This window comes from Perkinsus marinus (genome assembly GCF_000006405.1).
Source record: "Perkinsus marinus ATCC 50983 genomic scaffold scf_1104296928836, whole genome shotgun sequence".
NCBI lineage: Eukaryota > Perkinsozoa > Perkinsida > Perkinsidae > Perkinsus > Perkinsus marinus.
In genome coordinates, this window is record NW_003216689.1 from 481,852 (window position 1) to 506,859 (window position 25,008).

The following is a 25,008-nucleotide window of genomic DNA, read 5'->3' on the forward strand; positions in this document are numbered from 1 at the left end:
TTAACCATACGGTCAATATCAGACTGAGAAAGACGGCCCTTCTCGTTGGTGATGGTGATCTTGTTGCTCTTGCCGGTGGACTTGTCCTGAGCACTCACGTTAAGGATACCATTGGCATCGATATCGAAAGTAACCTCGATCTGGGGAACACCACGGGGGGCCGGAGGAATACCCTCGAGCTGGAACTTGCCAAGCAGGTTGTTATCCTTGGTCATAGCGCGCTCACCCTCGAACACCTGGATCAACACACCGGGCTGGTTATCGGCGTAGGTGGTGAAAGTCTGAGCCTTCTTGGTAGGAATAGTAGTGTTACGCTCAATGAGCTTGGTCATAACACCACCAGCAGTCTCGAGACCAAGGGAAAGAGGAGTCACATCCAAGAGCAAAAGGTCCTGAACCTGGCTGGAACCCTCACCAGTGAGGATGGCAGCCTGAACAGCGGCACCGTAAGCGACAGCCTCATCAGGGTTGATGGACTTGGCAGGCTCCTTGCCATTGAAGAACTCCTTGATCATAGACTGGACCTTGGGAATACGAGTGGAGCCACCAACAAGGACGATCTCGTTAACACTCCTCTTGTCGATACCGGCATCACGGAGGACCTTCTCGACAGGGCTCATAGTGTTGCGGAAATAGTCCATGCAAAGCTCCTCGAAACGAGCACGAGAGAGAGTGCAATTGTAGTCGATACCCTCGAAGAGAGAATCAATCTCAATGGTCGCCTGAGTAGAGGAAGAGAGGGTCCTCTTAGCGCGCTCGCATTGGGTACGAAGACGACGCATGGCCCTCTGGTTGCCCTCAATGGTCTTGCCACGGTTCTTACGCTTGAAGTCCTGCATGCAGAAGTCGAGGATACGGTTATCGAAATCCTCACCACCAAGATGGGTATCACCAGCAGTGGCCTTAACCTCGAAGATACCATCCTCGATAGTCAAGAGGGAGACATCGAAGGTTCCGCCACCAAGATCGTAGATGAGGACGTTCTTCTCACCCTCACCCTTCTTATCGAGACCATAAGCAATAGCAGCGGCAGTAGGCTCGTTGATGATACGAAGGACGTTGAGACCAGCAATGGAACCAGCATCCTTAGTGGCCTGTCTCTGGGAATCATTGAAGTATGCAGGGACAGTGATAACGGCATCAGTGACCTTGGATCCCAGGAAAGCCTCAGCAGTCTCCTTCATATAACCAAGAACCATAGAGGAGATCTCCTCAGCATGGAATTGCTTATGCTCGCCCTTATAGTCAACCTCAATAATAGGCTTGTCATCAGAACCACTGATAACCTTGAAGGGCCACATCTTCTTATCGTGCTGAACAACCGGATCGTCGTACTTGCGTCCAATAAGACGCTTGGCATCGAAGACGGTGTTCTCAGGGTTCCTTGCAACCTGATTCTTAGCGGCATCACCGATCAACCTCTCAGTGTCGGTGAAGGCCACGTAAGAGGGGGTGGTACGGTTACCCTGATCATTGGCGATGATCTCGACGGCGTCGTTCTTCCAAACACCTACGCAGGAGTAGGTCGTACCGAGATCGATACCGATAGCAGGAGCTTTCTTATCAGACATGTTGAACAAATTTGGTATAAAATAAACCAATGATGAAGAGTCGATGCCAAGGCTGAAAGAGGGACAGCGCGCAGCGTTGCACAAAGCTTCATTGTGTATTGTAGCATGATATGGAATACCGTGTCTACTATATATCAGGCTGGTCGGATCGACATTTAGGATCCCCTTTTTCTCAATGATACGTGAGATTGCTATCAGTTGGAGGGAAATCTTGTTAACTGCGTATTCCACGACACGGTTGGAGTTCTGTGAATTTGTGTGGTATACATCCCTGGTCGTTCGGACTCGTATGAATCTGAGTAGATTGTTGGTCGATAGAGCAATCAGAGTTACCACTATAAAGAGGGTCATCATTCATCGCGAAACTTAGGAGTTGAATACAAATAACCAAATGTAATGGTCGTCTATTCTCTCGCTTCCAACAGCTGCGATTGACAAACACCACCGTAGCACGGCTTAGGAGAGTGTTCAAATAATGCGATAATCGAATGCTAAACCCGGATTCTTATACAGTTCACTCAGCGTATCAAATATACGTCACATACGTTTAGCAGCATCTAGCAAAAGTCTCTAGTCGACCTCCTCGACAGTGGGACCAGACGAGACCCCACCGGGTGCAGGACCCTCACCGGGCGCGGCACCAGGAGCAGCACCAGCGTCACCGCCAGCAGCCTGGTAGACCTTCATCATAATGGGGTTAACAATACTCTCGACCTCCTTCTGTTTGTGCTCAAATTCTTCCTTCTCGGCTAACTGATTCTTTTCCAACCATTCGAGTGCTTCACCGACAGCCTTGTCGATAGCGACCTTGTCTTCGTCAGATATCTTATCCTTCAGCTTCTCGTCCTGGAGAGTGTTCTTCAATGTGTAACAGTAGTTCTCGAGACCGTTCTTGGCCTCGATCTTCTCCTTATTGGCCTCATCCTCAGCCTTGTACTTCTCGGCCTCGTTGACCATACGGTCAATATCAGCTTGAGAAAGACGGCCCTTCTCGTTGGTGATGGTGATCTTGCTACTCTTGCCGGTGGACTTGTCCTGAGCACTCACGTTAAGGATACCATTGGCATCGATATCGAAAGTAACCTCAATCTGGGGAACACCACGGGGGGCCGGGGGGATACCCTCGAGCTGGAACTTGCCAAGCAGGTTGTTATCCTTCGTCATAGCGCGCTCACCCTCGAACACCTGGATCAACACACCGGGCTGGTTATCGGCGTAGGTGGTGAAAGTCTGATTCTTCTTGGTGGGAATAGTAGTGTTACGCTCAATGAGCTTGGTCATAACACCACCAGCAGTCTCGAGACCAAGGGAAAGAGGAGTCACATCCAAGAGCAAAAGGTCCTGAACCTGGCTGGAACCCTCACCAGTGAGGATGGCAGCCTGAACAGCGGCACCGTAAGCGACAGCCTCATCAGGGTTGATGGATTTGCAAGGCTCCTTTCCATTGAAGAAATCCTGAATCATAGACTGGACCTTGGGGATACGAGTGGAGCCACCAACGAGGACAACTTCGTGGACATTGCGCTTATCGATGCCAGAATCACGGAGGACCTTCTCGACAGGCCCCATAGTGTTCCGGAAGTAGTCCATGCAAAGCTCCTCGAAACGAGCACGAGAGAGAGTGCAGTTGTAGTCAATACCCTCAAACAGGGAATCAATCTCAATGCTAGCCTGAGTAGAGGAAGAGAGGGTCCTCTTAGCGCGCTCGCATTGGGTACGAAGACGACGCATGGCCCTCTGGTTGCCCTCAATGGTCTTGCCACGGTTCTTACGCTTGAAGTCCTGCATGCAGAAGTCGAGGATACGGTTATCGAAATCCTCACCACCAAGATGGGTATCACCAGCAGTGGCCTTAACCTCGAAGATACCATCCTCGATAGTCAAGAGGGAGACATCGAAGGTTCCGCCACCAAGATCGTAGATGAGGACGTTCTTCTCACCCTCACCCTTCTTATCGAGACCATAAGCAATAGCAGCGGCAGTAGGCTCGTTGATGATACGAAGGACGTTGAGACCAGCAATGGAACCAGCATCCTTAGTGGCCTGTCTCTGGGAATCATTGAAATATGCAGGGACAGTGACGACGGCATCGTTGACTTTCACTCCAAGAAAGGCCTCGGCGGTTTCTCTCATCTTGGTTAGAACCATAGAGGATATCTCCTCAGCGTGGAACCTCTTGGTCTCACCCTTGAAGGTGACTTCGATCATGGGCCTGCCATCAGATCCATCGATAAGCTTGAAAGGCCACATCTTCATATCGTGCTGAACAACGGGATCGGTGAACTTGCGCCCAATAAGACGCTTGGCATCGAAGACGGTGTTCTCGGGGTTCCTTGCAACCTGATTCTTAGCGGCATCACCGATCAACCTTTCAGTGTCGGTGAAGGCCACGTAAGAGGGGGTGGTACGGTTACCCTGGTCATTGGCGACAATCTCAACATTGTCATTCTTCCAGACACCGACGCAGGAGTAGGTGGTACCAAGATCGATACCGATAGCGGGAGACTTCTTGTCAGACATTGTTCAAAAGCAGACTACGACTAACAGGATACATGATGCGCCTACCCACAACTGATCTATAGCTAACTGATTGAGCCCGAACTTGCGTGCACGTCAAGTCGTTGATAATACACCGTTTGAGCACGCTTAAGAACCTGGGAAAAATGACCAATATTCCGATTAGGAGTATTAACGACACAAAACGACATATTTTCCGCTGAGGTGTCTCGATGGTTTTTGTATGTCACATATAGTATGTGCCTCAAAGAATTGCAACACTCTTAAAAAATGAAATACACACTTAGAATCTACCCAAATACAGCTAATCAACCTCTTCCACTGTCGGTCCAGAACCACCGGCAGCTGGAGGTGGAGATCCATCCCCAGGCATGCCGCCAGCATCACCACCAGCGGCCTGATAGACCTTCATCATAATAGGATTGACAATACCCTCGACCTCCTTCTGCTTAGCCTCAAATTCCTCTTTCTCGGCCAACTGGTTCTTGTCCAACCAATCCAGAGCCTCGGAGACCGCCTTCTCAATAGCAGACTTGTCCTTGTCAGATATCTTATCCTTCAGTTTCTCATCTTGGAGAGTATTCTTCAGTGTGTAACAGTAGTTCTCGACGCCGTTCTTGGCATCAATCCTTTCTTTATTGGCCTCATCCTCAGCCTTGTACTTCTCGGCCTCGTTAACCATACGGTCAATATCAGCTTGAGAAAGACGGCCCTTCTCGTTGGTGATGGTAATCTTGTTACTCTTGCCGGTGGACTTGTCCTGAGCACTCACGTTAAGGATACCATTGGCATCGATATCGAAAGTAACCTCAATCTGGGGGACACCACGGGGGGCCGGAGGAATACCCTCGAGCTGGAACTTGCCAAGCAGGTTGTTATCCTTCGTCATAGCGCGCTCACCCTCGAACACCTGGATCAACACACCGGGCTGGTTATCGGCGTAGGTGGTGAAAGTCTGATTCTTCTTGGTGGGAATAGTAGTGTTACGCTCAATGAGCTTGGTCATAACACCACCAGCAGTCTCGAGACCAAGGGAAAGAGGAGTCACATCCAAAAGCAGAAGGTCCTGAACCTGGCTGGAACCTTCACCAGTGAGGATAGCAGCCTGAACAGCAGCACCAAATGCAACTGCCTCGTCAGGGTTGATGGACTTGCAAGGCTCCTTTCCATTGAAAAACTCTTGGATCATAGCTTGGACCTTGGGAATACGGGTCGAACCTCCAACGAGGACAACTTCGTGGACATTACGTTTGTCGATGCCAGAGTCACGCAAACACTTCTCGACAGGGCCCATGGAGTTCCGGAAGTAGTCCATACAGAGCTCCTCGAAACGAGCACGAGAGAGCGTGCAGTTGTAATCAATACCCTCGAAGAGAGAATCAATCTCAATGCTAGCCTGAGTAGAGGAAGAGAGAGTTCTCTTAGCGCGCTCGCATTGGGTACGAAGACGACGCATGGCCCTCTGGTTGCCCTCAATGGTCTTGCCACGGTTCTTACGCTTGAAGTCCTGCATGCAGAAGTCGAGGATACGGTTATCGAAATCCTCACCACCAAGATGGGTATCACCAGCAGTGGCCTTAACCTCGAAGATACCATCCTCGATAGTCAAGAGGGAGACATCGAAGGTTCCGCCACCAAGATCGTAGATGAGGACGTTCTTCTCACCCTCACCCTTCTTATCGAGACCATAAGCAATAGCAGCGGCAGTAGGCTCGTTGATGATACGCAGGACGTTGAGACCAGCAATGGAACCAGCATCCTTAGTGGCCTGTCTCTGGGAATCGTTGAAATATGCAGGGACAGTGACGACGGCATCGTCAACCTTAGTGCCCAAATACGCCTCAGCAGTCTCTTTCATCTTTACCAGTACCATAGAAGAAATCTCCTCGGCATGGAACTTCTTGACCTCGCCCTGGTAATGCACCTCGATCATAGGCTTTCCATCCGCCCCAGCAGAAACCTTGAAGGGCCACAGTTTGATATCGTGCTGGACAACCTGATCGTCGTACTTGCGTCCAATGAGACGCTTGGCATCGAAGACGGTGTTCTCAGGGTTCCTTGCAACCTGATTCTTAGCGGCATCACCGATCAACCTTTCAGTGTCGGTGAAGGCCACGTAAGAGGGGGTGGTACGGTTGCCCTGGTCATTGGCGATAATCTCTACCGTATCGTTCTTCCAGACGCCAACACAGGAGTAGGTAGTACCAAGGTCGATACCGATAGCAGGGGACTTCTTAGCCATCGTTGGATGAGAGGGTAGTCGAAGGGAGTAATCCGATGAGAGTCGTGTGGCGAGCCGAATAGTCATGCACGCGTGCACATGCGCCGTTACAATTTGCAACGCGCACGGAGGATATTTAATTCGCATCAGATGAACCATCTCGCATGTCTCAATGCTAATGACAGTGCTTTGAGTTTCATCAATGAGGAAGGTAAAATTCGGAGCGAGCGTTGGTATTTGCATGATGCATGAGATGATCTCATTGAGATCAATGCAAATTGCATTGATCTTAGGCTTGGAGTCTAAGCCCTAGACTCTAACCTACAGTGGTTCAACGTTCATTTTTTGAGAGGTTCGCAAATTGCGAACGTCCCAAAAAGTCGCGAATCACAATCGATCAATGATTTCGGTGTTCGACGATCATCGCAGTCTGCGATTCGCAGAGTAGTCTGAAACATTGTGTATCTGAACCTCATATCCTAACTCGACTTGTGTTGAGGGAGAGACTTCCAAGTGTGATGTCTTGCCGAAGACGTTGTTATTGACAATTTGCCAGGCGCTCCTCACGAAAAGTGCTCAGCCTGACCTGATCACGTAACCTCAGGGTGACTCGGAGGACCTCCGAGTCACCCTAAGCTTACGAGATCCGGACAACCTCCGGGAGGTTGTCCCTGTCAGGGACTCCCTGAGAATATCCACATCATCTCCTAGGTCCGGCCGAACAAAAACGTGGTTCGGGTTCGGCGAAAATTCGGTTCGGTTCCCGAACCGCCGAACCGAACTATCCGAACCGAACTTTGGTCGACCGAACTCCGAACCGAACCGAACCTCTACTAAAAGTTCGGTGCCGACCCCTATGGTCCGCTGTCGATAAAAAGGATCATGTTATAACCGTATAATCACTTATTTATATTAAATATAATGTTATCTATGGTTAGAAAATACTATAAAGTATTTCATAATATAAGATATAGACATGAAACTATAAATAAATCTAATATTTCGCGTGGACTTTGTACCGATCGTTTTGGAATGTGGAGCTTGAACCTCCGATATTCTATACCTTCTCAATCTCAAATTCAACAAGTGAAAGAACAAATCAGATAAATGAGATTTGATTTTCGACGAGTGAAAGAAGTTTTACACGAGATGAAAGTTCAAATTCGAAATGTAAGTTCGATTTTCGTAGACCGGTCGAAAGTGAAAGTTCAAATTCGTGAATGAAGTTTATGAATTCGGAAACGCGAGCTCAAATTCGTCGAACACAAGACCAATTTCGAGCAATGACAGTTATTAACTGTGTATTGTTATTGGATGGGCGCAACACTGGAGAACCGTACTGCGAGGTCCGTAGTAGTCATTCGGTCGGCCGCTTTTCATGTGAACTACCATGGCACAGGTGATTGCATGGTGGGAGGGCTATGTGGCAGCGAGTCCTCGAGATGAGGACTTCGGCAGTCTACTGCGGTCGGAGACCTCTAACACTGTAGAAACGGTAGAGTACCATACCGAAAGCTTGGCAGCTCCTGTGAAGTCGCTGAGGTTGATGAGTGGTGTTGAGGGGATAGCCTAAAGACCACGCTTGGGAGGTTGGATGCACATTAACGGGAATCGATAGGGGTACTCAGCGGTGTCTTGCACAGCAGCAATGAATGGAGTTCAAATAGAACAGCGAGGCGGTGTTTGATGTAATAGGCTGAGGCGTGTTAAGGGTAGTGCCTAAAGATACTCTACCAATCATCATGGTAATGCGTGTCACCCACTTGGGGTCTCCTGTTGTGGAGTACGATAGGTAGTAGATCTCTCCATGTTAGAGCCCGTCCCCTGGCATGGCAATGACTACCATTTTCATTTTCATCTGCCTCTTTCAACTGGTTCGTTTCCAGTCTTTGAGTTAGTTACTTCAGCGATAGCTCCAATGGTCGACTTTGCGGAAAATTAGTTGTTTGTCCCAATGACGAAATCCGACGACGATGGAAGAGCAGTAAAACAGTTGCTTAAGGACCTGGTCCCATCCCCGACCCTGTTGCTGACCTACCCCATGTTCATGGTACTACTCTACCTCTGGTGATCCCCAGCACCGATATTCAGGCCAATGCTCGGCTCCTGGTCTATAAGGAGCCTGAATTGATGGCAATGCGGAAGGTCCAAAAGATTCGGATGCCTTTGGTGTTGCACAAGATGAAGGATATCAAGCATGTCTATGGTGTGGGGGCGCTGTACAGGGGAGTTGATGTACTAAGAGCGGCCACCATAACCCGCTCGCTTGGCTCCTGTAGATTGTAGTAGTGCTAACTATTGCTGTGGTCAACCCGTGGTGCATCGATAACCTCCGTCTGGTCCGTATTAGGTCAATATTCTCCATAGTTGCGCCAAGGTTATTCTGAGGTATCCTGTTGCGGGTCGTGAAGTCAGTCAGCAAAAGAAGACGGCGTACAGGTAATATTCCCGCGATGAGCTTCACTGTTTCAATAGAGGAAGCGTTAGATACGCGGTAGAGTTCATTACCTATCCGTTGTTGTTGGCAACAGCTCGTATCGCTGTATACGGCCAGGATCCCATCTTGGACTGTGGGTTACAGCAGTGCCTCAAGGAGACCGTTGAGTAATATATTATAGTATGTTCAGCTCAGTTCGTTCAGCACTTTGACCTGTTATGGAAAGGTCCTCGGTTCGATCCCCGAATCTGTTATTTAGGTATGACGGCGTTGGCGGCCTCTGGTCCGGTGTTATCCCCTACATAATATCCCTATCATATGAAGAGTTTTCTCAATGGGTTATGTCCTGTCTGCAATCGCGTCATCCTCACCTAGACAAAACGGACGAACTAGTGGTAGGTGTTATATGAGCCTTATAGCAGTTCGATATCACTTTCCTCAGATGCGGGCCTGTCTCGTTGGGCATGGTGCTGTTCTAACCACACCCTTCTTGAGCGTGTCCACTATACTGAGATGCCAGAGTGCCAACCCCAATCTCCCTGATCCACAGCCGTTAATGGTAAACTCCTCTAACTTGTGCGTTTTATGGTATCTTCCTTAGGACATCATATCCAATTTACCGTGGAAATCGACGATGATTCAGCTGTCGCTGATCTCAGCTCTGTGTGCCCTCAACTGTAGGTCTTGTTACGGTCACTTGCCGTGTTGGAGAAATACATGTTTGCTTTCCTCAGCTGAGCTTAGGAGTTTCCCCACTGTATACGGATTCGGGTAGGAGTGTACAGAAACCAAAGAGAATTTCCCGAAATTTCCTCGAAATTTTCACATTGTCAGCACCAGCACATGTAGTTGACCGTGTGCACATTTTCCACCCTGTCCCTACGTGTCAGATGCGTTGATTGAGGACAAGCATGCGGACGATGAAGGGCAAGACGACCAGGGTCGAAGATGAATTCATCAGAACTCCAATTCCATTACTTGTGTAACTTTCCTCTTATATCCGCTCTTGTGTATCCAATTAACCAATCTCTTGAATGGGAATCTTGCAAACGCACACGGGATGATATTTTACAGACAATGAGCTCCTAGTGTGATGGAGTAGGCGTTCGTTTCCTTGAAAGTTGACGACACCCTAGATGCTTTCCTTACTCGCGGTGCCTCTGGTACGTGGGGTGTTCTCGCCCCTGGTAAGAGATGAACTCGATGAGCTTCGCTGCTGATATTGGTATTGACCAGCAACTCGGCATCCATTCGCTGTCGTAGCCATATCGCGGATCACGAAGTAACCTTATCCATGATAGTATTCACATAGTGTACAACTACGCCAACTGTTTGTCTTTACCTCCATCGCGATCACTCTGTTGGGAATTTAACTCCACAGTCGTAGGCCTGGAAATAGAGTCGAGTGGATAGTGCAAAACGGCAACTGAGGATGTGCGCTTGAGGATAGATGATACCACATCAACACAGTCCCCAAGTGGTATACGAATGAATGAATATATACGAGTATATACAATCATCCTCGATCATTCGCCTATCCTGGGCGAGCGCGCTTATCTCTCACCAGGGTGAGACAGATTCCGCACGCATGCCCATAGGGTTAATACGCATATTTCATCAGACTTATTGGTATTCGAATACCTCCTCTCTACTAAGCTATCTAGTATGACTCCCGGCTATCGACGAGAAAAGCGACTCTTGCAAACAACATACAAGAGTTAAACCCCTCGTAATTCTCTTGTAGCGTACAAAAGGGCGTTTCAATGGAAATGAGACTTTTAGAATAACTTGTCGATCAAGAGAAATATCCCTAATAACCATCTGAGACTCAGTGCGACAAGATCGACTGAAGATTCGGATCGAACACGTCTTGCATTTAGCGCGCGCCATAATGATCGATAGTGATGAGAAATGCGCGTTTTGCGTTTATTGGAAGATTAAGTGGGTACTTCGGAGTCCGAAGTTCGGACGTTCTTCAACTCTGTCAATGGAGCATCGATGATACGCTGAATTGACGGAATCCTGAGTGTAGTCAGTCGTCTACCTGTATATAGGTCCCAGTCGTGACCAAGATTGTTCGGCAGACTCCCTCCTTCACTTAGCCATGAACCGTGTGGCCGCCGTCTCCACTCACGTCTCGGGTGGTCCTCCAAACAACTACAGGGATGAGAAGAGGCCTGATGACGTAGTCATCTGCGCTGCCTTGAGGACCCCACTCTGCAAGGTAACTTATAACAGCATCTTATGTTGACTCTGTTGACACAGGCCAAGAGAGGATCCTTTCGTACGACTTCGGTCGAGGATATGATGTGCCCAGTGATGAAAGCTGTGCTCGAGAGGACTGGTGTAGACCCGAGGACCATCGGGGATGTTCAAATGGGCAACGTGCTGCAGTCTGGTAGGCATTTCAACTCGTTTAGATCTTTGCATCGTCTACTACTTCAGGTTCGGGTGTAGTCCCGGCTCGCATGGCTGCTCTGATGGCTGGCATCCCGGTTGAGGTTCCAACAGTTTCAATTAACCGTCAGTGTTCGAGTGGCCTCCAGGCAGTAGCTAACATAGCTTCTGATATCAAAGCCGGCTATATCAAAGTTGGGCTTGCTGGTGGTGTTGAAAGCATGAGCATGTAAGTAGACTGGTTTCGGCTCCAAGTTTCACTTGGGCTTTCCCCCAGGTATGATATGATGACAGCGTTGGACCCGAGTAAAGTCTCCGAGAACGTCTTCGAGCACGAAGTTGCTAGGAACTGCCTTATTCCGATGGGAATGACCAGTGAGAACGTCGCTACCAAGTAGGGTGTTGGTTCAAGGGTCATTGTTATCGCTTATTTACTATTTATATCATTACTGTATATTATAACAATAACTAATTGATATCTAAATATTTATACCCGACACGATGGAAAGTCTTGGAAGATCTTCTTAGGTTCGGAATCACTCGCGAGGTCCAAGACAGAATGGCTGTGGAGTCGCATCGTAAGGCATGCAAGGCTCAGAAGGATGGACTGTTTGATGACGAAATTGTGAGTTTTTTTATCATTCCGCAGCTTATCTATGGTGTGTCGAAGGTCCCAGTCGTGACCAAGATTGTTGATCCGAAGACCGGCAAGTCCACTACAGTGACAGTGACCAAGGACGAGGGTTGCAAACCCGATACGACTTTGGAAGGTGACTTGATATTCTCTGATTTTTTCATACCACTCCTTTATCAAATCATAGGTCTTTCCTCTCTCCGCCCTGCCTTCCTCAAAGGTGGTTCAACTACTGCTGGGAATGCCTCTCAAGTGACTGATGGCGCTGCCTGTGTCCTCCTTGCTCGCCGAGATGAGGCCCAAAGACAGGGGCTGCCCATACTGGCTAGATTGCAAGGTTTCTCAGCAGTTGGTGTCCCACCCGAGATTATGGGCATCGGTCCCGCCGCGGCCATTCCTGCAGTACTCGCTCAGACTGGCCTTAAAGTTGACGATATCGACATATTCGAGATCAACGAGGCGTTTGCCAGTCAGGCAACGTGAGTGTTCTTGGCTGTTCCTTTGGAACGATGGTTGTCAGATACTGTGTGCACAAGTTGAAGATTCCAGCTGAGAAGTTGAACCCGAAGGGAGGTGCCATCGCGCTTGGACACCCACTAGGGTGCACTGGCGCTAGGCAGATCGCCACGCTACTCCCAGAAATGAAACGTAAACGGTTAGTTTGTTCGCGCAAAACACGAAATTGCTTCTTCAGGCACCAAAGCTAAACTCGGCGTCGTTTCGATGTGCATCGGTGGTGGAATGGGCGCCGCAGGTGTGATTGTAAACGAACAATAGTTTGATGTGAAGACGGCCGAAATTTGTTCGTTTTTCTATCAGAAGTCCAGCTGTACCTTTTCAGTAGAGGCGCGTATATTTTCTAGTGATTTTTTGAGATCGCTGGTGAGAAACCGTTTTCAGTATGATCGAGTAAATCATCAGTTTTCGAGTTACCTAGTTATTACTGGGCCTGGGTGTCGAATCGCTCACAGAAACATACGACTACGAAACGAAAGAAAATGATCGCACTCAAGCCAACTCATTGCCATTCCAATCTCTGCAAGCATATTCGATAAAATCCACGACTCGCCCTCACACTATTAGATGTCATACAGAAAATATTCCGAACATATGGGATACTGTATAGGGCTCAGTTACAAAATAGCGAAGTAGCAAATAGCAAAAAAGTGCCAATTAGCTGGAATGTACATTTCCTGCGGCTTTTGCTGTTGTGCTAGTGTGTAAGAACGCTATGGCTGATATACAAAGGAGCAAAGTAGCAAAATTAACTTTACAAATACGCAAATTTGCCGTATTGTATAGCAGAAACTGCTCGAATGAATATCGTTTGCTCGTTTATATTTCAGAAAATTGCTACAATATATAAAAGTTGCCGCTATGTGAAGTGCTACTATGCAACAAAATTGAGTAATTTTACTCAAACAAAGGGGCAAACCAATAAATTGCTCCTTCTACTATTGAGCAAATTGCTACTTTTCAGAGGAGCAATTTGCCGGTTTACGAATGGGCACCTTCGCAATGGAGCGAATTCCTGCTTTGGCACTAGAGGCTTGCAAAAAGGATGGAGCAAATTGTCACGCGGGAATTCGAAGTGGACGAATGTTACGTGTGGGATGCTAGAGTTCATACTTGGGAATTTTCTCCGTGTTTATCTTTCGCCTGTATAGTTCCTCAACACTCCTACATAGTCGATAATAATTGAATCAATTAGATCAGATCTAAAAGGCAGCCTACTGGTGCCTATGGATGGACATTTCTCGAGAAGGATATCAGGATATATAAAAATACCAGACTATATAATTACAACGCGAAACAAATCAAACAGCAAATGGGCACAACTTGCCAGAATAACGAAAACGTGCGGGCGAAGCACACTTGGGCATAAGTGCCAGAGTGTAAAACATTCCGGGGAAATATACAATGCAGCAAAAAAGAAGCAAAACAGAGCGACTTGCTGGGAAACACTTATGAATTTGCTACTTTCAACATTTGGTTGCTAAAATCTATACCAGAAATCGCTAGGGTGTAAATGTGGTTGCCACTTTGTAGCTGAGAAAGCAGCACATACAAAAGTGCAAAAAAGTGAGACTGTCAGGAATTATAGCATTCGGCAAATCCGCAATTTCAGCAAAAAGTTGCGATTGCCGGATTGTATTACACCGCTGTATAGTGCTTTCGATTTCGTTACTCGAGACTTCTAAGTAAAACTAACCTGTGCTCTGGAGCATTATTCACAATTTACGTATCGTCAACAGAGCGGCCTGTGTGGCGATGGGGCTCTTACAAAGGACAACGTATAATTGCCAACGATTCGACTGGATACTGTTCGTGTTTCTCTCGCATTCGAACAGCCACAGAACGTTTCCACTTTTCCTGTCGCAATCGAGTCAAGGTGAATACTACTGCCACTCAGATAACTCAACAACCTTCATGTAAGAAGAAACTGTGGCATGGTATTAATTTGAAGTATGTTCACCAATCATAGTCGACCAATTCTGAATCTTGATGACTCGCGAATTCATCCGAGTCCCAATCGCCAGGCTCCTCCTCTGCAATAGGACGCTCATTATGTAAGTCGTTCTGCCCTCCACCATCATGATCTCCCGCCAAAGACTTTTTCTCCGTGTGCGCCGATGGTTCATCCCGAACTCCCTCTGAGCCAGCCTCAATAGTATCACCCTTATTGCTGAGAGAAGCATCAGAGGAAAGCCCAATCGACTCGATTGTCGCATCGCCAGGCGAACTCGCAATCACTATCTGGAGGAACGATGATCAAGTCGAAATTCAGTGACCTACATTCTCTTCCACGACTTCGTCATCGTCCTCTTCAAGAGCAGCCGCAGCCAGTGGATTCGATTCCATAACCTTCCGCACATCGCCACCAGCATCGGGCGTAGCATCCGAGCCCTGAAAAGCACTATCACAATGGGGAAGGCGATCGCGGAGGTCTCACAGGCTTCGAATCTCGGGCGCCGACAGACACTTCCTCCCTGGGCTCCTCAACCTCCTGTCCTTCGCTCACTCTCAAACAGGCAGTTGACACCACAGTCTGAGGTTCCGCATTGTCGACCATTTGAAAGCTGCCAGTAGAGCTGGGGGAGCTCTCCGCCCCTTTCTCCTTCCCTCCCTCACGCTGTTTGGCATCCTGAACCACCTATTCGATTGAAGGATGATAACACACCGCAGACGAGTTCCCTTCACCTCAGTGGGATCTGTCCGTACGCGAGGCTCCGCCACCCGTCCCAACAACTCCATCCGAGCCCCTTCTCCCCTCTCAACTTTCGATGTTGCCTCGATCGGCGGAGTACCAGACCAGCTGATCGACTCCGAGTACGCAACACGATGAACTTCCTCTGGTAGCGACCCTCGCCCCCTCTCTATGCGTAGCTGTAGCTCGAGCATATCTATCTGAGTAAGCGGACACTGACAGTCGGTGTGCGGCAAACTGTCGCTCATTGACTGTTTCTCACACATTACGAGGAGATGGTCCACAAATTCATTCGAGATGCATTACCCTATCCAGCATAGCTTGCCTTTCCTCCTCCGCCTGAGCCAAGTGATCATTAGCCGCTAGCTGAGCCGTTTGGACACTCTGTAGACGAGCCTGAACCAACACCTCCTCCAACAGTGATGATGGCTCACACTACCTTCCAGGCCTCGAGCTTAGTCTTTTCCCTCTGGACCTCCTCCAAACTCTCCCTCGCCTGCCGCTTCTCAGCCTCCGCTTCGGCTCTCAGCTCAGCACGAACCGACTCCACCTGATCACATCCCAGCCTACCCCTCCCCCTTTATCCACAAGAGAGTGCTCGTCATCCACCACACATATCACACCTCTCGTTGCTTCTCCGCTGCAAGCTGTTTCCTCCATTCCTCTACTGCATCGACTTGGTACTTCATCTCATGAGCCTTCGACTGCAGCTCAGCTTCACGCTCCTCCACTGAAACAGTAGCGATAAGACACATTTAACAGATAGACGCTAACAATACGTACATAGGTAGCTGAGTTCTTAAGCAACCTCACGTACGTATGGCGATAAGACACCGATCGAAGGATGCCGGCGGCGACTAAGTACTCTCAATTAGGATAGAACCAGACACAGTCGGCTCCCTTGCCGACATCAAAGTGTTAACGAGGCCTACCCCCTCTCAGCTTCTCCTTGAAAGATTCTCGTTCTGATTCTAGCTCCCTTAAAAGCCGATCCTTCGCTGAAATCTCGCGCCTCTCAAGTTCGACCTCTCGTTTTCTCAAGCGATCGAACTGACCCCAACACTCTCTCGTTTGAAGCCCGACGCCGCATCGCCGTCACCTCAGCGTGCTGCTCGTTGCTCTTCTCCAGTCTGATTTTCGTCATCGACAACTCGTGCTCCATTTTCTCAACAGCCCTTCGATCATTCTCGATCGTAGCCTGTAATAAAGCTCATAAATCTGCTGTTGTCTCGATATCCCCCACCTCCAACAGCCGACTCTGTCTCCGAGCTTCTGCAAGTGATTCCTGCAACTGCTCTACTTGAACTGCGAGGGCGTCCCTTTCCCGCTCGGCGGTCAAGAGCTGCTGCCCCGTACTCAGATGTGTATCGTGTACTGCCCCCAGACGAACCTACCTCAGCCATTTCTCACTTCCTCCCTCGACAGAATAGGTGATATTCCCGAATGGGTATTTCTCTAGAGTACCTCCTCCGTTTCCAGACAAGCTCTCAATTTGTCGACTTCATTTTGCTGCTCAATCAAAGCTCTCCGATCAGTTTCCATTTCAGCTTTTATTTTCAGAGTAGCGAGCTCCACCTACGTGTACAATCCATAAAAACACTCCGCATAGAATTCGAACTCACGACCACAAGGTTGACAACCTGACACTCTACCGACTGAGCTATGCAGTCAAACAGATAAAGACCCATACACCATTCGATCCAGCAGTTAGAGAAACCCCATGAATATCCGTTCGCGAACCTCATAGGCCTCTCCCGAAAGTCAGCGACCGCAGTATTCAAAAGACAAACACCTTCTAAGGATTAACATTACCTCTTTATTCTTAAGATCTTCAAACTGCTGTCGTAGAGTACGGAGTTTCTCCTCCCTTTCCTGAATATCCTGTCTATTCCCCTCAATCCTCTTCTCCCAATGAGCAAGTTCGTTCTCTCGAGCAGCCACTAACATGAAGCCTTTCCGTTAACCTCATCCACCCGACACCTTATCACATGCGCGGGCCTTCTCCCGTACGCCAGCTCGTTCGATCTCGAGATCCCGGAGGAGTGTCTCTCTTGACGAGACCGCCCTCCTATCAAGCTCGGACTCTTTCAGCCGCAATCTCTCCAACTAAAACACATGCTACTGATCACTGTCCCCTCATGGAGCTTTAAGTACTGTTCTTTGTTCAACAAGTTTGAACCTCGCTTCCCGTTCCTTAGCCTCTCGCTCGAGCTCCTCTCGAGCCGTCCGCTGTTCAGCTCGCAACTGCGCGGCAGCCTCCAGTCTCGCGTTGGGGAGCTCGATGGACCTGCATACGTCATTCGGCAAGCTCATGCTACTACTTCCGACCTTATCCGTTGCACCTGAGCTTCTACTTCCTCTCTCACCCTGTTGTCACACTCACGTTTATATCTGTCACAAAATGCTCAAGACGGACACGGCCAAGAGCTACGGAATTACCGGAGCATTCGTTCTTCTATTCGTCTATGACGATCCTCATCGTTGCCTGCAGAAGCAGCCGCCGCGACATCCTCGAGTGCACGCAGCTTCTCTTCTAGAGTAAGGAAGGCCTCCGGAGAGTCGGTCTGGCTAGAGGCGCATATCCTAAGCTCCAACGAGTGAGGTGGTTCTGTTGCTTTTGTCCTCCACCTCGCTGATTCGGACGCCCTTTTGGTATTGCTAACTCCATTGACAATATTCAATAGCAAAGGATTCTCTTTATCAAGGACGAGTTGAGAGTCCGGTACCCCGAGGGCTTGCATAATGTCCTCCTCCGCGAGCATATCCGACGGGGAAAGGCCGTAGTCGGGCAGGAGAACCTGGCGACCACCACCGCTTTAATCGCATCCTCGAGTACATCACCCCACCGAGAGGCTGAGGTCTTTCTTGGTCCACCTCAAATAGTCTCCAATAAGTGAGACCAGAGCCTTCGTCCTTAAGCTCAGCTTTATCGTCTTATGGCCTTCAAGTCTCCTCTCACTCCTTCGAAACTCTTGGACAAGCCTCGTCCGCAAGAGGCTCTTCAATTCCCCTGCCAGCCCTCGAGACTTGACGAATTCCTTGAACTCCGAGGATACCGCCTTCCTTACGACCTCATCAGTGGAAGCCATACGAGTGCAACTCTGACCGCTGACACGCTCCATCACCTTATTCAAATTGACGAACACTCTTACTTCAACACGACACGAGAAAATGATTAAGAACCAACTTCACTTGATCAGAAAAATGCGATAGAACTTGAACATGCGTTGCAACTTGGGAAACTTGGGAAACTTGTAGTTCTCAGGCCCTGAGACTCAGGGTGATATATTTCTCGCTCGCCTCAGAACACGTTGATCGCCAGGCAGGCGTGTGCGCCGATAATCACAGTAGATCGCAAACTCCATTCATCGGAGGACCTTGTTTGTACCCAAAATCATGTCAGGATTACACATTCCATCCATCATGTGGACTATGGGAGATTTCGTCATCTTCTTCATTGCATTGAGTGATGCCAAGCTTTTCGACGGCGTGGATATTGGCCCTCCTGGGCAACTCGACCTAATCGAGGGTTCAATGCCTCAGGAGACGACTAAGCCATTCAGCTTCAGTGATCTGACCCTATCTCCCACAGATTTGTAAGTCAGCATTCGAGATCCACGCGAGTTCCCACCCTCCTGCTTTCAGGTTCTTCACGACTACAACGGTCGCACCACCACCCGAGATCGAGAAGACCGGAAACAGCGCTTCCGTTGAACCTCCTACGGATTATTCAGCAGTGCTCACTGCTATGCTCGCTCTCATCATTTTGATGTCAGCCGTGGGGTTGATGCAACTCCTAGTGCTAATGAAAGTGATGATGGCGATGCAGAGCCAGGATGGGAGGCCCGATCTTGAAGAGGGGCATTCGGTGAGACAATGTCACTGTTTGGATCGACATTGAGATATATGTTATTTCTCAGGTTCCTGATAAATCACTTACAGGAACAGTTGCCTCTGAATGTGTGGCTGCTGGCCTTCAAATTGCATGATGCTTGACATTATTTTGCTGTTGACAAATAGAATGATAGCTTACAGATGTTGAAAGTTTGCCAATCCTACACGATTTTCGAGCTCCAATGGAGCGGTGTACACGACTATCCCGCTTAATGGCTTACGATAAAAACATTCTATAGATTTAAATATTAGACTTCCTAGGGTGTCTCCCAGAGAATAAACGCGAAAACGGAAATCTTACCGAACCGACCTACTCTTCGGAAGGATAGGTCCTGCTCCAGCGGCTGGAGTCCAGCCTGGAGACTCCAGGAACAGTTTGGATTCCATACCATGTGAAACTGGTGACATTCGTATTATGGATGTTCATACCAAGTATAACATCAAGAGTAGTGGAGCTTCAACAGTCGAAATCAAATCTTCGAATAATACAATCGAGTGCAGTGGATAATAATGTCAAACTCTTCTCATCTGTTTTCCCAGCCATGGCTCGACGAAACAGCTCAATTGTCTCTGCCTTAAAGCGACAAGTGACTACAAACTGCACGGAAACTGTACGGGTCAAGCTTGTACGAATGTAGTTTCTACGAGTTGTAAGTTACAGCTTGTAACATTCCCGAATGATCTTCATTGTCCTAGCCATGATACCTACCATCGAGGGATCGATGTCATCAAATACGGACCCGCCGTTGACTGAGTATGACAGAACGCCCTCTAGCGGCATTTGCATAACTTCTACTACGTTACTACTAGTGGTGGTGTTCCACCATCACCAGGAAGCATAGCTTGGCAACAAACAGACTGCTGCAGAAGTTGAAACCCAAGCGAAGCCCATCGCGAGCCCTAACGACGTATTTACGAACGATTTCATCGACATACTGACGTGGTGATATGGAGTTCTACCGGGGAACCAAGTTGCTTTTCAGAGGATTTAATCCTTAGGATTGGTATGAGAATGTGTACGGTCGAATATGCGCGAGATTATCTTCGAAAATGCAACGATTTCAGTATAAAAGTAGTCTCCACAGCTGAGCGGTTCCCGAAGGGGGGCGGACCCCGCCGGTCAGTAGCACCGTGCTACTAGCACCTATATCTTACATTAAGATATACGTGAAGACGCGCGAGAGTGAGATTCTTATTCCCCACCCGTTCAGAACAGCTACGATATTGCTATGCCCATAATGGCCTATTGCTTGCCATAGGTTGTGCGTTTCGTATTCCGTTTAGGTTGTGCGTTTCGTATTCCGTGTGGGTTGTGCATGCGTGAATGATCTGTTTACGTGAATGATCTGTTTACGTGAGGTTCCCAGAAAAAAACTCTCTTACATAACTCCGTGTGAGAATCGAACAAGCCAACGCCTGACAAAGGTCACTCAGAAGTGCCATTCCGACTCAACGGAAGGAAAACTTCGTGACTAGGCTTGACCGTGATGGATAATTGCTGAGGACACAAGACAAAAAAGGGAAAGAAGCGGTCAGGGCAATTCACTGTACACCCTCACACTGTAAGGCTCACAGCAAGCAGCACGTCTGCCACAGATGCGTACCCCTAGTGGCGCGCCTGGCTCTCCACGCTTTACTCTTATGTGGTTCACCATCAGAATTCTATACCTCGTTATCGTGGCTCAGGGTATGGTCAGAGACTCGAGCCAGGTGGCTGGAGTTGATGACATCGAACAAGCCTTTCAGGAGTTCATAAAAATGTGAGATACACCATTAGTCAGTGCACCGCCACTGGCTGTCCGCCAGCCTGGCGGCGCCAGGCATGCTCCCCTCTTCCGATCTCGCAGGTACAACAAGAAGTATGATTCGAAGGAACAGTACGAGGTTGCGAAGGGTGCGTTCATGCATAGTTTAAGGGAGATCAGCGATCTGAAAGCCAACGGTGAACAATGTCGCACCGATGATGCGAACGATTGTGATCTACTGTTGCGTGATTCAGGCGATATATCTTATGAGATCGGCCTCAATGAGCATGCTGATATACCACGTGAAGTATTCAATGAAATGCTAACGTGTGTTCTAGATCCTGAACGCGAGGAGAAACGATCATCCTCGAATATCAATGGCTCAGCCTGTGAGACTTCTCTCTCATCGCTTCACACAGAGCATAACCTTCCCAGACCTAGAAGACAACTTGAAGGCTCCTCCTGCGTCGGTGGATTGGCAGGCTCTTGGTGCGTTGGGGCCAGTGCGAGATCAAACGATACGTTGTGGTAGCTGCTACGCAATAGCAGCCGCCGGTAAGTCTCCAGTTGGATCGAATATTTCGCCACGAAATCTCACTCGCGCTTGTCAGACAAGCCTTGTCTTTGCTCGATGCATTGGCTGCTCCCATTTAGTTGTGCTGGAAAGCCGTTTCAAGATAAAGACTGGGATTCCGGAGGTCATCCCATTCTCAGTTCAACAAATAGTCGACTGTAGTCAACCATACGGCAATGAGTGAGTCGACGACGATTCTTTCGCCCGAGGATGGGTTGTCGATAGAGTCTCCATCATAGAGAACCCATCTTGTGTGTGTTCTTACTGTCACTGACACTCAGTGTTTTTAGGGGTTGTACCAGAGGTAGAGCGAGGAAATCATATGAATATGTCGGGAAAGAGGGTATCGTTAAGAATGCCAGCTATCCTTATAAGGCTGAGGTCGGATCGTGCAAGATACCAATCACCACTGATCCGAAGCAGCAGTGTCTCAAAGTGAGTGAGCTGTCACGCTCGATCGAGCGAATCTTGAGGTTTTCATACAATGCAAGTTCCTGTGTCACATGAACGCATCACTATTAATGTTAATCGTCGAGGAGATATCGGCGAGAAATACTTAGTCGAAAGGGCACAAGAAAGACTCGAAATGATGAAGACCAGCCAACTAGCAAACAAGATTCGACCCGAACCGTTTGAGCTTTTTCTGATTCTCTCAGCCTGAGCAAGCTACTCAAACGATGGTCATACCAGCAGCAAATGAAGCAGCTATGATAAGCGGTGTGGCAACCGGACCCGTAGGAGCCAAAATATATGCTTCGACTCCCGCATTTGTACATTACAAGGGAGGCATCATAACAAGTGGGAGCCCACTCGAGTAGTTGTCAAGCATATCTTCGCTCAACCTTGTAGCCAAGGATTGTGAAGCGTTGGTTCCGAACCATAACGTCATCATCGTTGGGTATGGCACTTCTTCAGAAGGAAAACCGTAAGTACCACTGTATTTCCTGGTGATGAATTCGGCCTTAGGTATTGGAAAATCATGAACACCTGGGGGGAGTCTTGGGGAATGAAAGGCTTCGGTTATATCGAGCGAAGCGGAAACCACCCAGGTAATGCATATCTTAAACCGCGCGCATTCCGTACCCGAGGGCTGCATATCCTATGCAGGTCCGTGCAATATCCTCTCCTATCGTGAGGTGATTCCCGTTCTCCCAGGCTCGGTGAAGGACTCTGTCTGTATTAAAGGACATTGACATCTTCAACCTCCGGCTTGGACGCGAATCGCGTGCATTATGCTCCTCCATTATAAACGAAATTTTCGCGTCATAATATCGATTGCAAGGGAATTCTCTACATTGTCGTGTAGTAACTGTAGAGTAGAGGATGGTCGATTACAGCAGACTACACCATGTTTGCCAGCTCCATCGTAGAGCGGCTCGCTTTTCGTTTCGCATGCGTGCTTGTGTACGCGTACCGTGCTCATCAGGTCGATCTCGCTATGGCCGGATGGCCCCTTTTTACGACGATTCAAGTTCTTAGGATGAGAGTTAAGTTTACATAAGAGATTATGAGTCTGAGTAGTTCTGCTTTTGAGTCCAAATGGCCCCTCCGAGTAGTGTTAGTCAACGGGGGGCTCCTCTTAATCCCACAGTAACCGATAGTATATGACAGCCTCTTTGTACTAGTTGAATGATTCAACTTGAATCCGTTCTGATGTTACTTAGTATTACTAGTTAGTAACAGTGCTATTAACGTATGCGATATACATGTCGATCAACGCGTACTCATCATCGCGCAACATTTGCCGTATCGCATCAATAAGGCACGATGACATACGTGGATCGTTAGTAAATCTCGGACAGGGTCGTCTTTCTGACGTCGCCATCGAGGCTCCGAAGAGGGAGACTGAGCGACAGTCGAAGTGTCGGTCTTCTCGTCGGCAGCTTTCAAAGTGTTCGTATTATTCGAGTTATACGTATTACTCGAGGATGAGACTGAATAATTTTTAACCTTCACTTACTTGAAAGGCTAGGTTATGGTGCCTGCCTAACTACACAACGTATGACATACGTCGCATGTTACATAAAAAAACGGAAAAAAATGATCGCAGATGGAAGTGCAGAATGAGAGAGACCTCACCAGTAAATGTACGAGTGATTGTTTCAGTCGAGACAGCTAAGCAGTTCATCGTGAGTGAGACTGAATCTCGGAGATAAGCCTCTTATTGGTTTGGCTTGGCCACATGGCGTAATCACCTTCATTTGGAATGACTTACTTGATGCGCCCGAGCTCGGCGATCGGTGATACTCGGGCTGCGCTGGCATCGTCAATGGCTCAGCATCACCGAGCGGCTACTACTTCCACGCTGGCACCGAGACCGGGACACTGATTGGTTACTCCCTGCCGACAATACAACAGACCGAACCCAAAATCCTGTGGAGGCTCGACGCCCACTCGCCCCACCCCATCAATGCAATAGCATTGGGAGGAGGCCGGATTGTCACTGCTGGACTGGACAGCGCAGGTGACAGTCGAGGGACGAGAAACCGCGCCACCAATCGATTCGGTATACTCATACTCCACGAAATTGAGAACTTTGCGACGAACAGGGATCCCCTAGGAAGCTCAAATTCCAGGGATCCCCAAGCAGGGACGCGGGATATCTTCCCTACGCGGCGCAGGATCACCTACCCCCTTTCACCTTCTCCTTCAGAGATTCTCGTTCCGACTCTAGTTCCAATAGTATCCGATCCTTCACAGGAATCTCGCGCCTCTCGAGGTCGACCTCTCGTTTCCTCAAGCGAACTGAGCTCAACAATCTCTCGTTTAGAAGTTCCAAATTGGAACCAGATGCCGCATCGACGACACCTCGGGGTGTTGCTAGTTGCTCTCTCCAAGTCTCAGACTTGAAGTCTGATATTCGTCATCGACAGCTCGTGCTCCATCTTTTCAACAGCCCTTCGATCATTCTCGATCGTAGTCTGTAATAAAGCTCATAAATCTGCTGTTGTCTCGATATCCCCCACCTCCAACAGCCGACTCTGTCTCCGAGCTTCTGCAAGTGATTCCTGCAACTGCTCCACTTGAACTGCGAGGGCGTCCCTTTCCCGCTCGGCGGTCAAGAGCTGCTGCCCCGTACTCAGATGTGTGTTGTGTACTGTCCCAAGACGAACCTACCTCAGCCATTTCTCACTTCCTCCCTCGACAGAATAGGTGATATTCCCGAATGGGTATTTCTCTAGAGTACCTCCTCCGTTTCCAGACAAGCTCTCAATTTGTCGACTTCATTTTGCTGCTCAATCAAAGCTCTCCGATCAGTTTCCATTTCAGCTTTTATTTTCAGAGTAGCGAGCTCCACCTACGTGTACAATCCATAAAAACACTCCGCATAGAATTCGAACTCACGACCACAAGGTTGACAACCTGACACCCTACCGACTGAGCTATGCAGTCAAGCAGATAAAGACCCATACACCATTCGATCCAGCAGTTAGAGAAACCCCATGAATATCCGTTCGCGGACCTCATAGGCCTCTCCCGAAAGTCAGCGACCGCAGTATTCAAAAGACAAACACCTTCTAAGGATTAACATTACCTCTTTATTCTTAAGATCTTCAAACTGCTGTCGTAGAGTACGGAGTTTTTCCTCCCTTTCCTGAATGTTCTGTCTATTCCCCTCAATCCTCTTCTCCCAATGAGCAAGTTCGTTCTCTCGAGCAGCCACTAACATGGAGCCTTTCCGTTAACCTCATCCACCCGACACCTTATCACATGCGCGGGCCTTCTCCCGTACGCCGGCTCGTTCAATCTCGAGATCCCAGAGGAGTGTCTCTCTTGACGAGACCGCCCTCCTATCAAGCTCGGACTCTT

At 48.6% G+C, this 25,008-nt stretch overlaps 8 protein-coding genes across 8 annotated transcripts in view; 3 read left to right on the forward strand and 5 right to left on the reverse strand.

Annotated features, from left to right (window-relative positions):
• The window catches only part of Pmar_PMAR006875 (heat shock protein, putative), a gene marked incomplete at its 3' end in the record, with an annotated part of 2,178 nt that extends 169 nt beyond the window's left edge, over nucleotides 1-2,009 (reverse strand). The window contains exon 1 of the mRNA XM_002788136.1: nucleotides 1-2,009. Within this exon, the coding sequence (XP_002788182.1) occupies nucleotides 1-1,925 (1,925 nt within the window). The 5' untranslated portion in view covers nucleotides 1,926-2,009.
• Nucleotides 2,010-2,141: 132 nt separating this feature from the next.
• Nucleotides 2,142-4,091, reverse strand: Pmar_PMAR006876 (heat shock protein 70, putative; the record flags this gene model as incomplete). The annotated part of the gene is made up of 1 exon (XM_002788137.1): nucleotides 2,142-4,091. The coding sequence occupies one exon, from the start codon at nucleotides 4,089-4,091 to the stop codon at nucleotides 2,142-2,144; it is 1,950 nt and encodes a 649-aa protein (XP_002788183.1).
• Nucleotides 4,092-4,319: 228 nt separating this feature from the next.
• Nucleotides 4,320-6,354, reverse strand: Pmar_PMAR006877 (heat shock protein 70, putative). The gene has a single exon (XM_002788138.1). The coding sequence runs from the start codon at nucleotides 6,328-6,330 to the stop codon at nucleotides 4,393-4,395; it is 1,938 nt and encodes a 645-aa protein (XP_002788184.1). The 5' UTR covers nucleotides 6,331-6,354; the 3' UTR covers nucleotides 4,320-4,392.
• A 1,909-nt stretch (nucleotides 6,355-8,263) lies between these two features.
• On the forward strand, nucleotides 8,264-9,944 carry Pmar_PMAR006878 (hypothetical protein; the record flags this gene model as incomplete). The annotated part of the gene is made up of 8 exons (XM_002788139.1): nucleotides 8,264-8,359; nucleotides 8,401-8,544; nucleotides 8,660-8,748; nucleotides 8,797-8,913; nucleotides 9,006-9,141; nucleotides 9,189-9,305; nucleotides 9,348-9,423; nucleotides 9,883-9,944. 8 exons carry the CDS (start codon nucleotides 8,264-8,266, stop codon nucleotides 9,942-9,944), a joined length of 837 nt encoding a protein of 278 aa, XP_002788185.1.
• Nucleotides 9,945-10,850: 906 nt separating this feature from the next.
• Nucleotides 10,851-12,554, forward strand: Pmar_PMAR006879 (3-ketoacyl-CoA thiolase A, peroxisomal precursor, putative; the record flags this gene model as incomplete). Its single annotated transcript, XM_002788140.1, has 9 exons — nucleotides 10,851-10,970; nucleotides 11,012-11,144; nucleotides 11,192-11,372; nucleotides 11,421-11,537; nucleotides 11,672-11,768; nucleotides 11,814-11,913; nucleotides 11,965-12,256; nucleotides 12,298-12,440; nucleotides 12,472-12,554. The coding sequence occupies 9 exons, from the start codon at nucleotides 10,851-10,853 to the stop codon at nucleotides 12,552-12,554; spliced, it is 1,266 nt and encodes a 421-aa protein (XP_002788186.1).
• Nucleotides 12,555-14,249: 1,695 nt separating this feature from the next.
• On the reverse strand, nucleotides 14,250-18,107 carry Pmar_PMAR006880 (hypothetical protein; the record flags this gene model as incomplete). Its single annotated transcript, XM_002788141.1, has 17 exons — nucleotides 14,250-14,534; nucleotides 14,574-14,684; nucleotides 14,731-14,931; nucleotides 14,979-15,185; nucleotides 15,292-15,381; nucleotides 15,425-15,535; nucleotides 15,609-15,715; nucleotides 15,918-16,035; nucleotides 16,085-16,183; nucleotides 16,229-16,375; nucleotides 16,450-16,560; nucleotides 16,798-16,925; nucleotides 16,974-17,091; nucleotides 17,140-17,272; nucleotides 17,314-17,376; nucleotides 17,425-17,783; nucleotides 17,832-18,107. 17 exons carry the CDS (start codon nucleotides 18,105-18,107, stop codon nucleotides 14,250-14,252), a joined length of 2,664 nt encoding a protein of 887 aa, XP_002788187.1.
• Nucleotides 18,108-18,408: 301 nt separating this feature from the next.
• Pmar_PMAR006881 (hypothetical protein) lies at nucleotides 18,409-18,974 on the forward strand (the record flags this gene model as incomplete). Its single annotated transcript, XM_002788142.1, has 3 exons — nucleotides 18,409-18,581; nucleotides 18,631-18,853; nucleotides 18,906-18,974. 3 exons carry the CDS (start codon nucleotides 18,409-18,411, stop codon nucleotides 18,972-18,974), a joined length of 465 nt encoding a protein of 154 aa, XP_002788188.1.
• Nucleotides 18,975-24,038: 5,064 nt separating this feature from the next.
• Pmar_PMAR006882 (prolyl-tRNA synthetase, putative) overlaps nucleotides 24,039-25,008 on the reverse strand; it is a gene marked incomplete at its 3' end in the record, with an annotated part of 6,711 nt that continues 5,741 nt past the window's right edge. Inside the window, exons 14-18 of the mRNA XM_002788143.1 lie at nucleotides 24,910-24,989; nucleotides 24,734-24,861; nucleotides 24,386-24,496; nucleotides 24,165-24,311; nucleotides 24,039-24,119 (exon numbers count right to left, since the gene is read on the reverse strand). Of these exons, the coding sequence (XP_002788189.1) occupies nucleotides 24,039-24,119; nucleotides 24,165-24,311; nucleotides 24,386-24,496; nucleotides 24,734-24,861; nucleotides 24,910-24,989 (547 nt within the window). The remainder of the gene's footprint in view (nucleotides 24,120-24,164; nucleotides 24,312-24,385; nucleotides 24,497-24,733; nucleotides 24,862-24,909; nucleotides 24,990-25,008) is intronic.

Bases quoted from the DNA above. Each gene is read 5' to 3' on its own strand.
- Pmar_PMAR006877 (XM_002788138.1), bottom strand. From the start codon at position 6,330: ATGGCTAAGAAGTCCCCTGCTATCGGTATCGACCTTGGTACTACCTAC.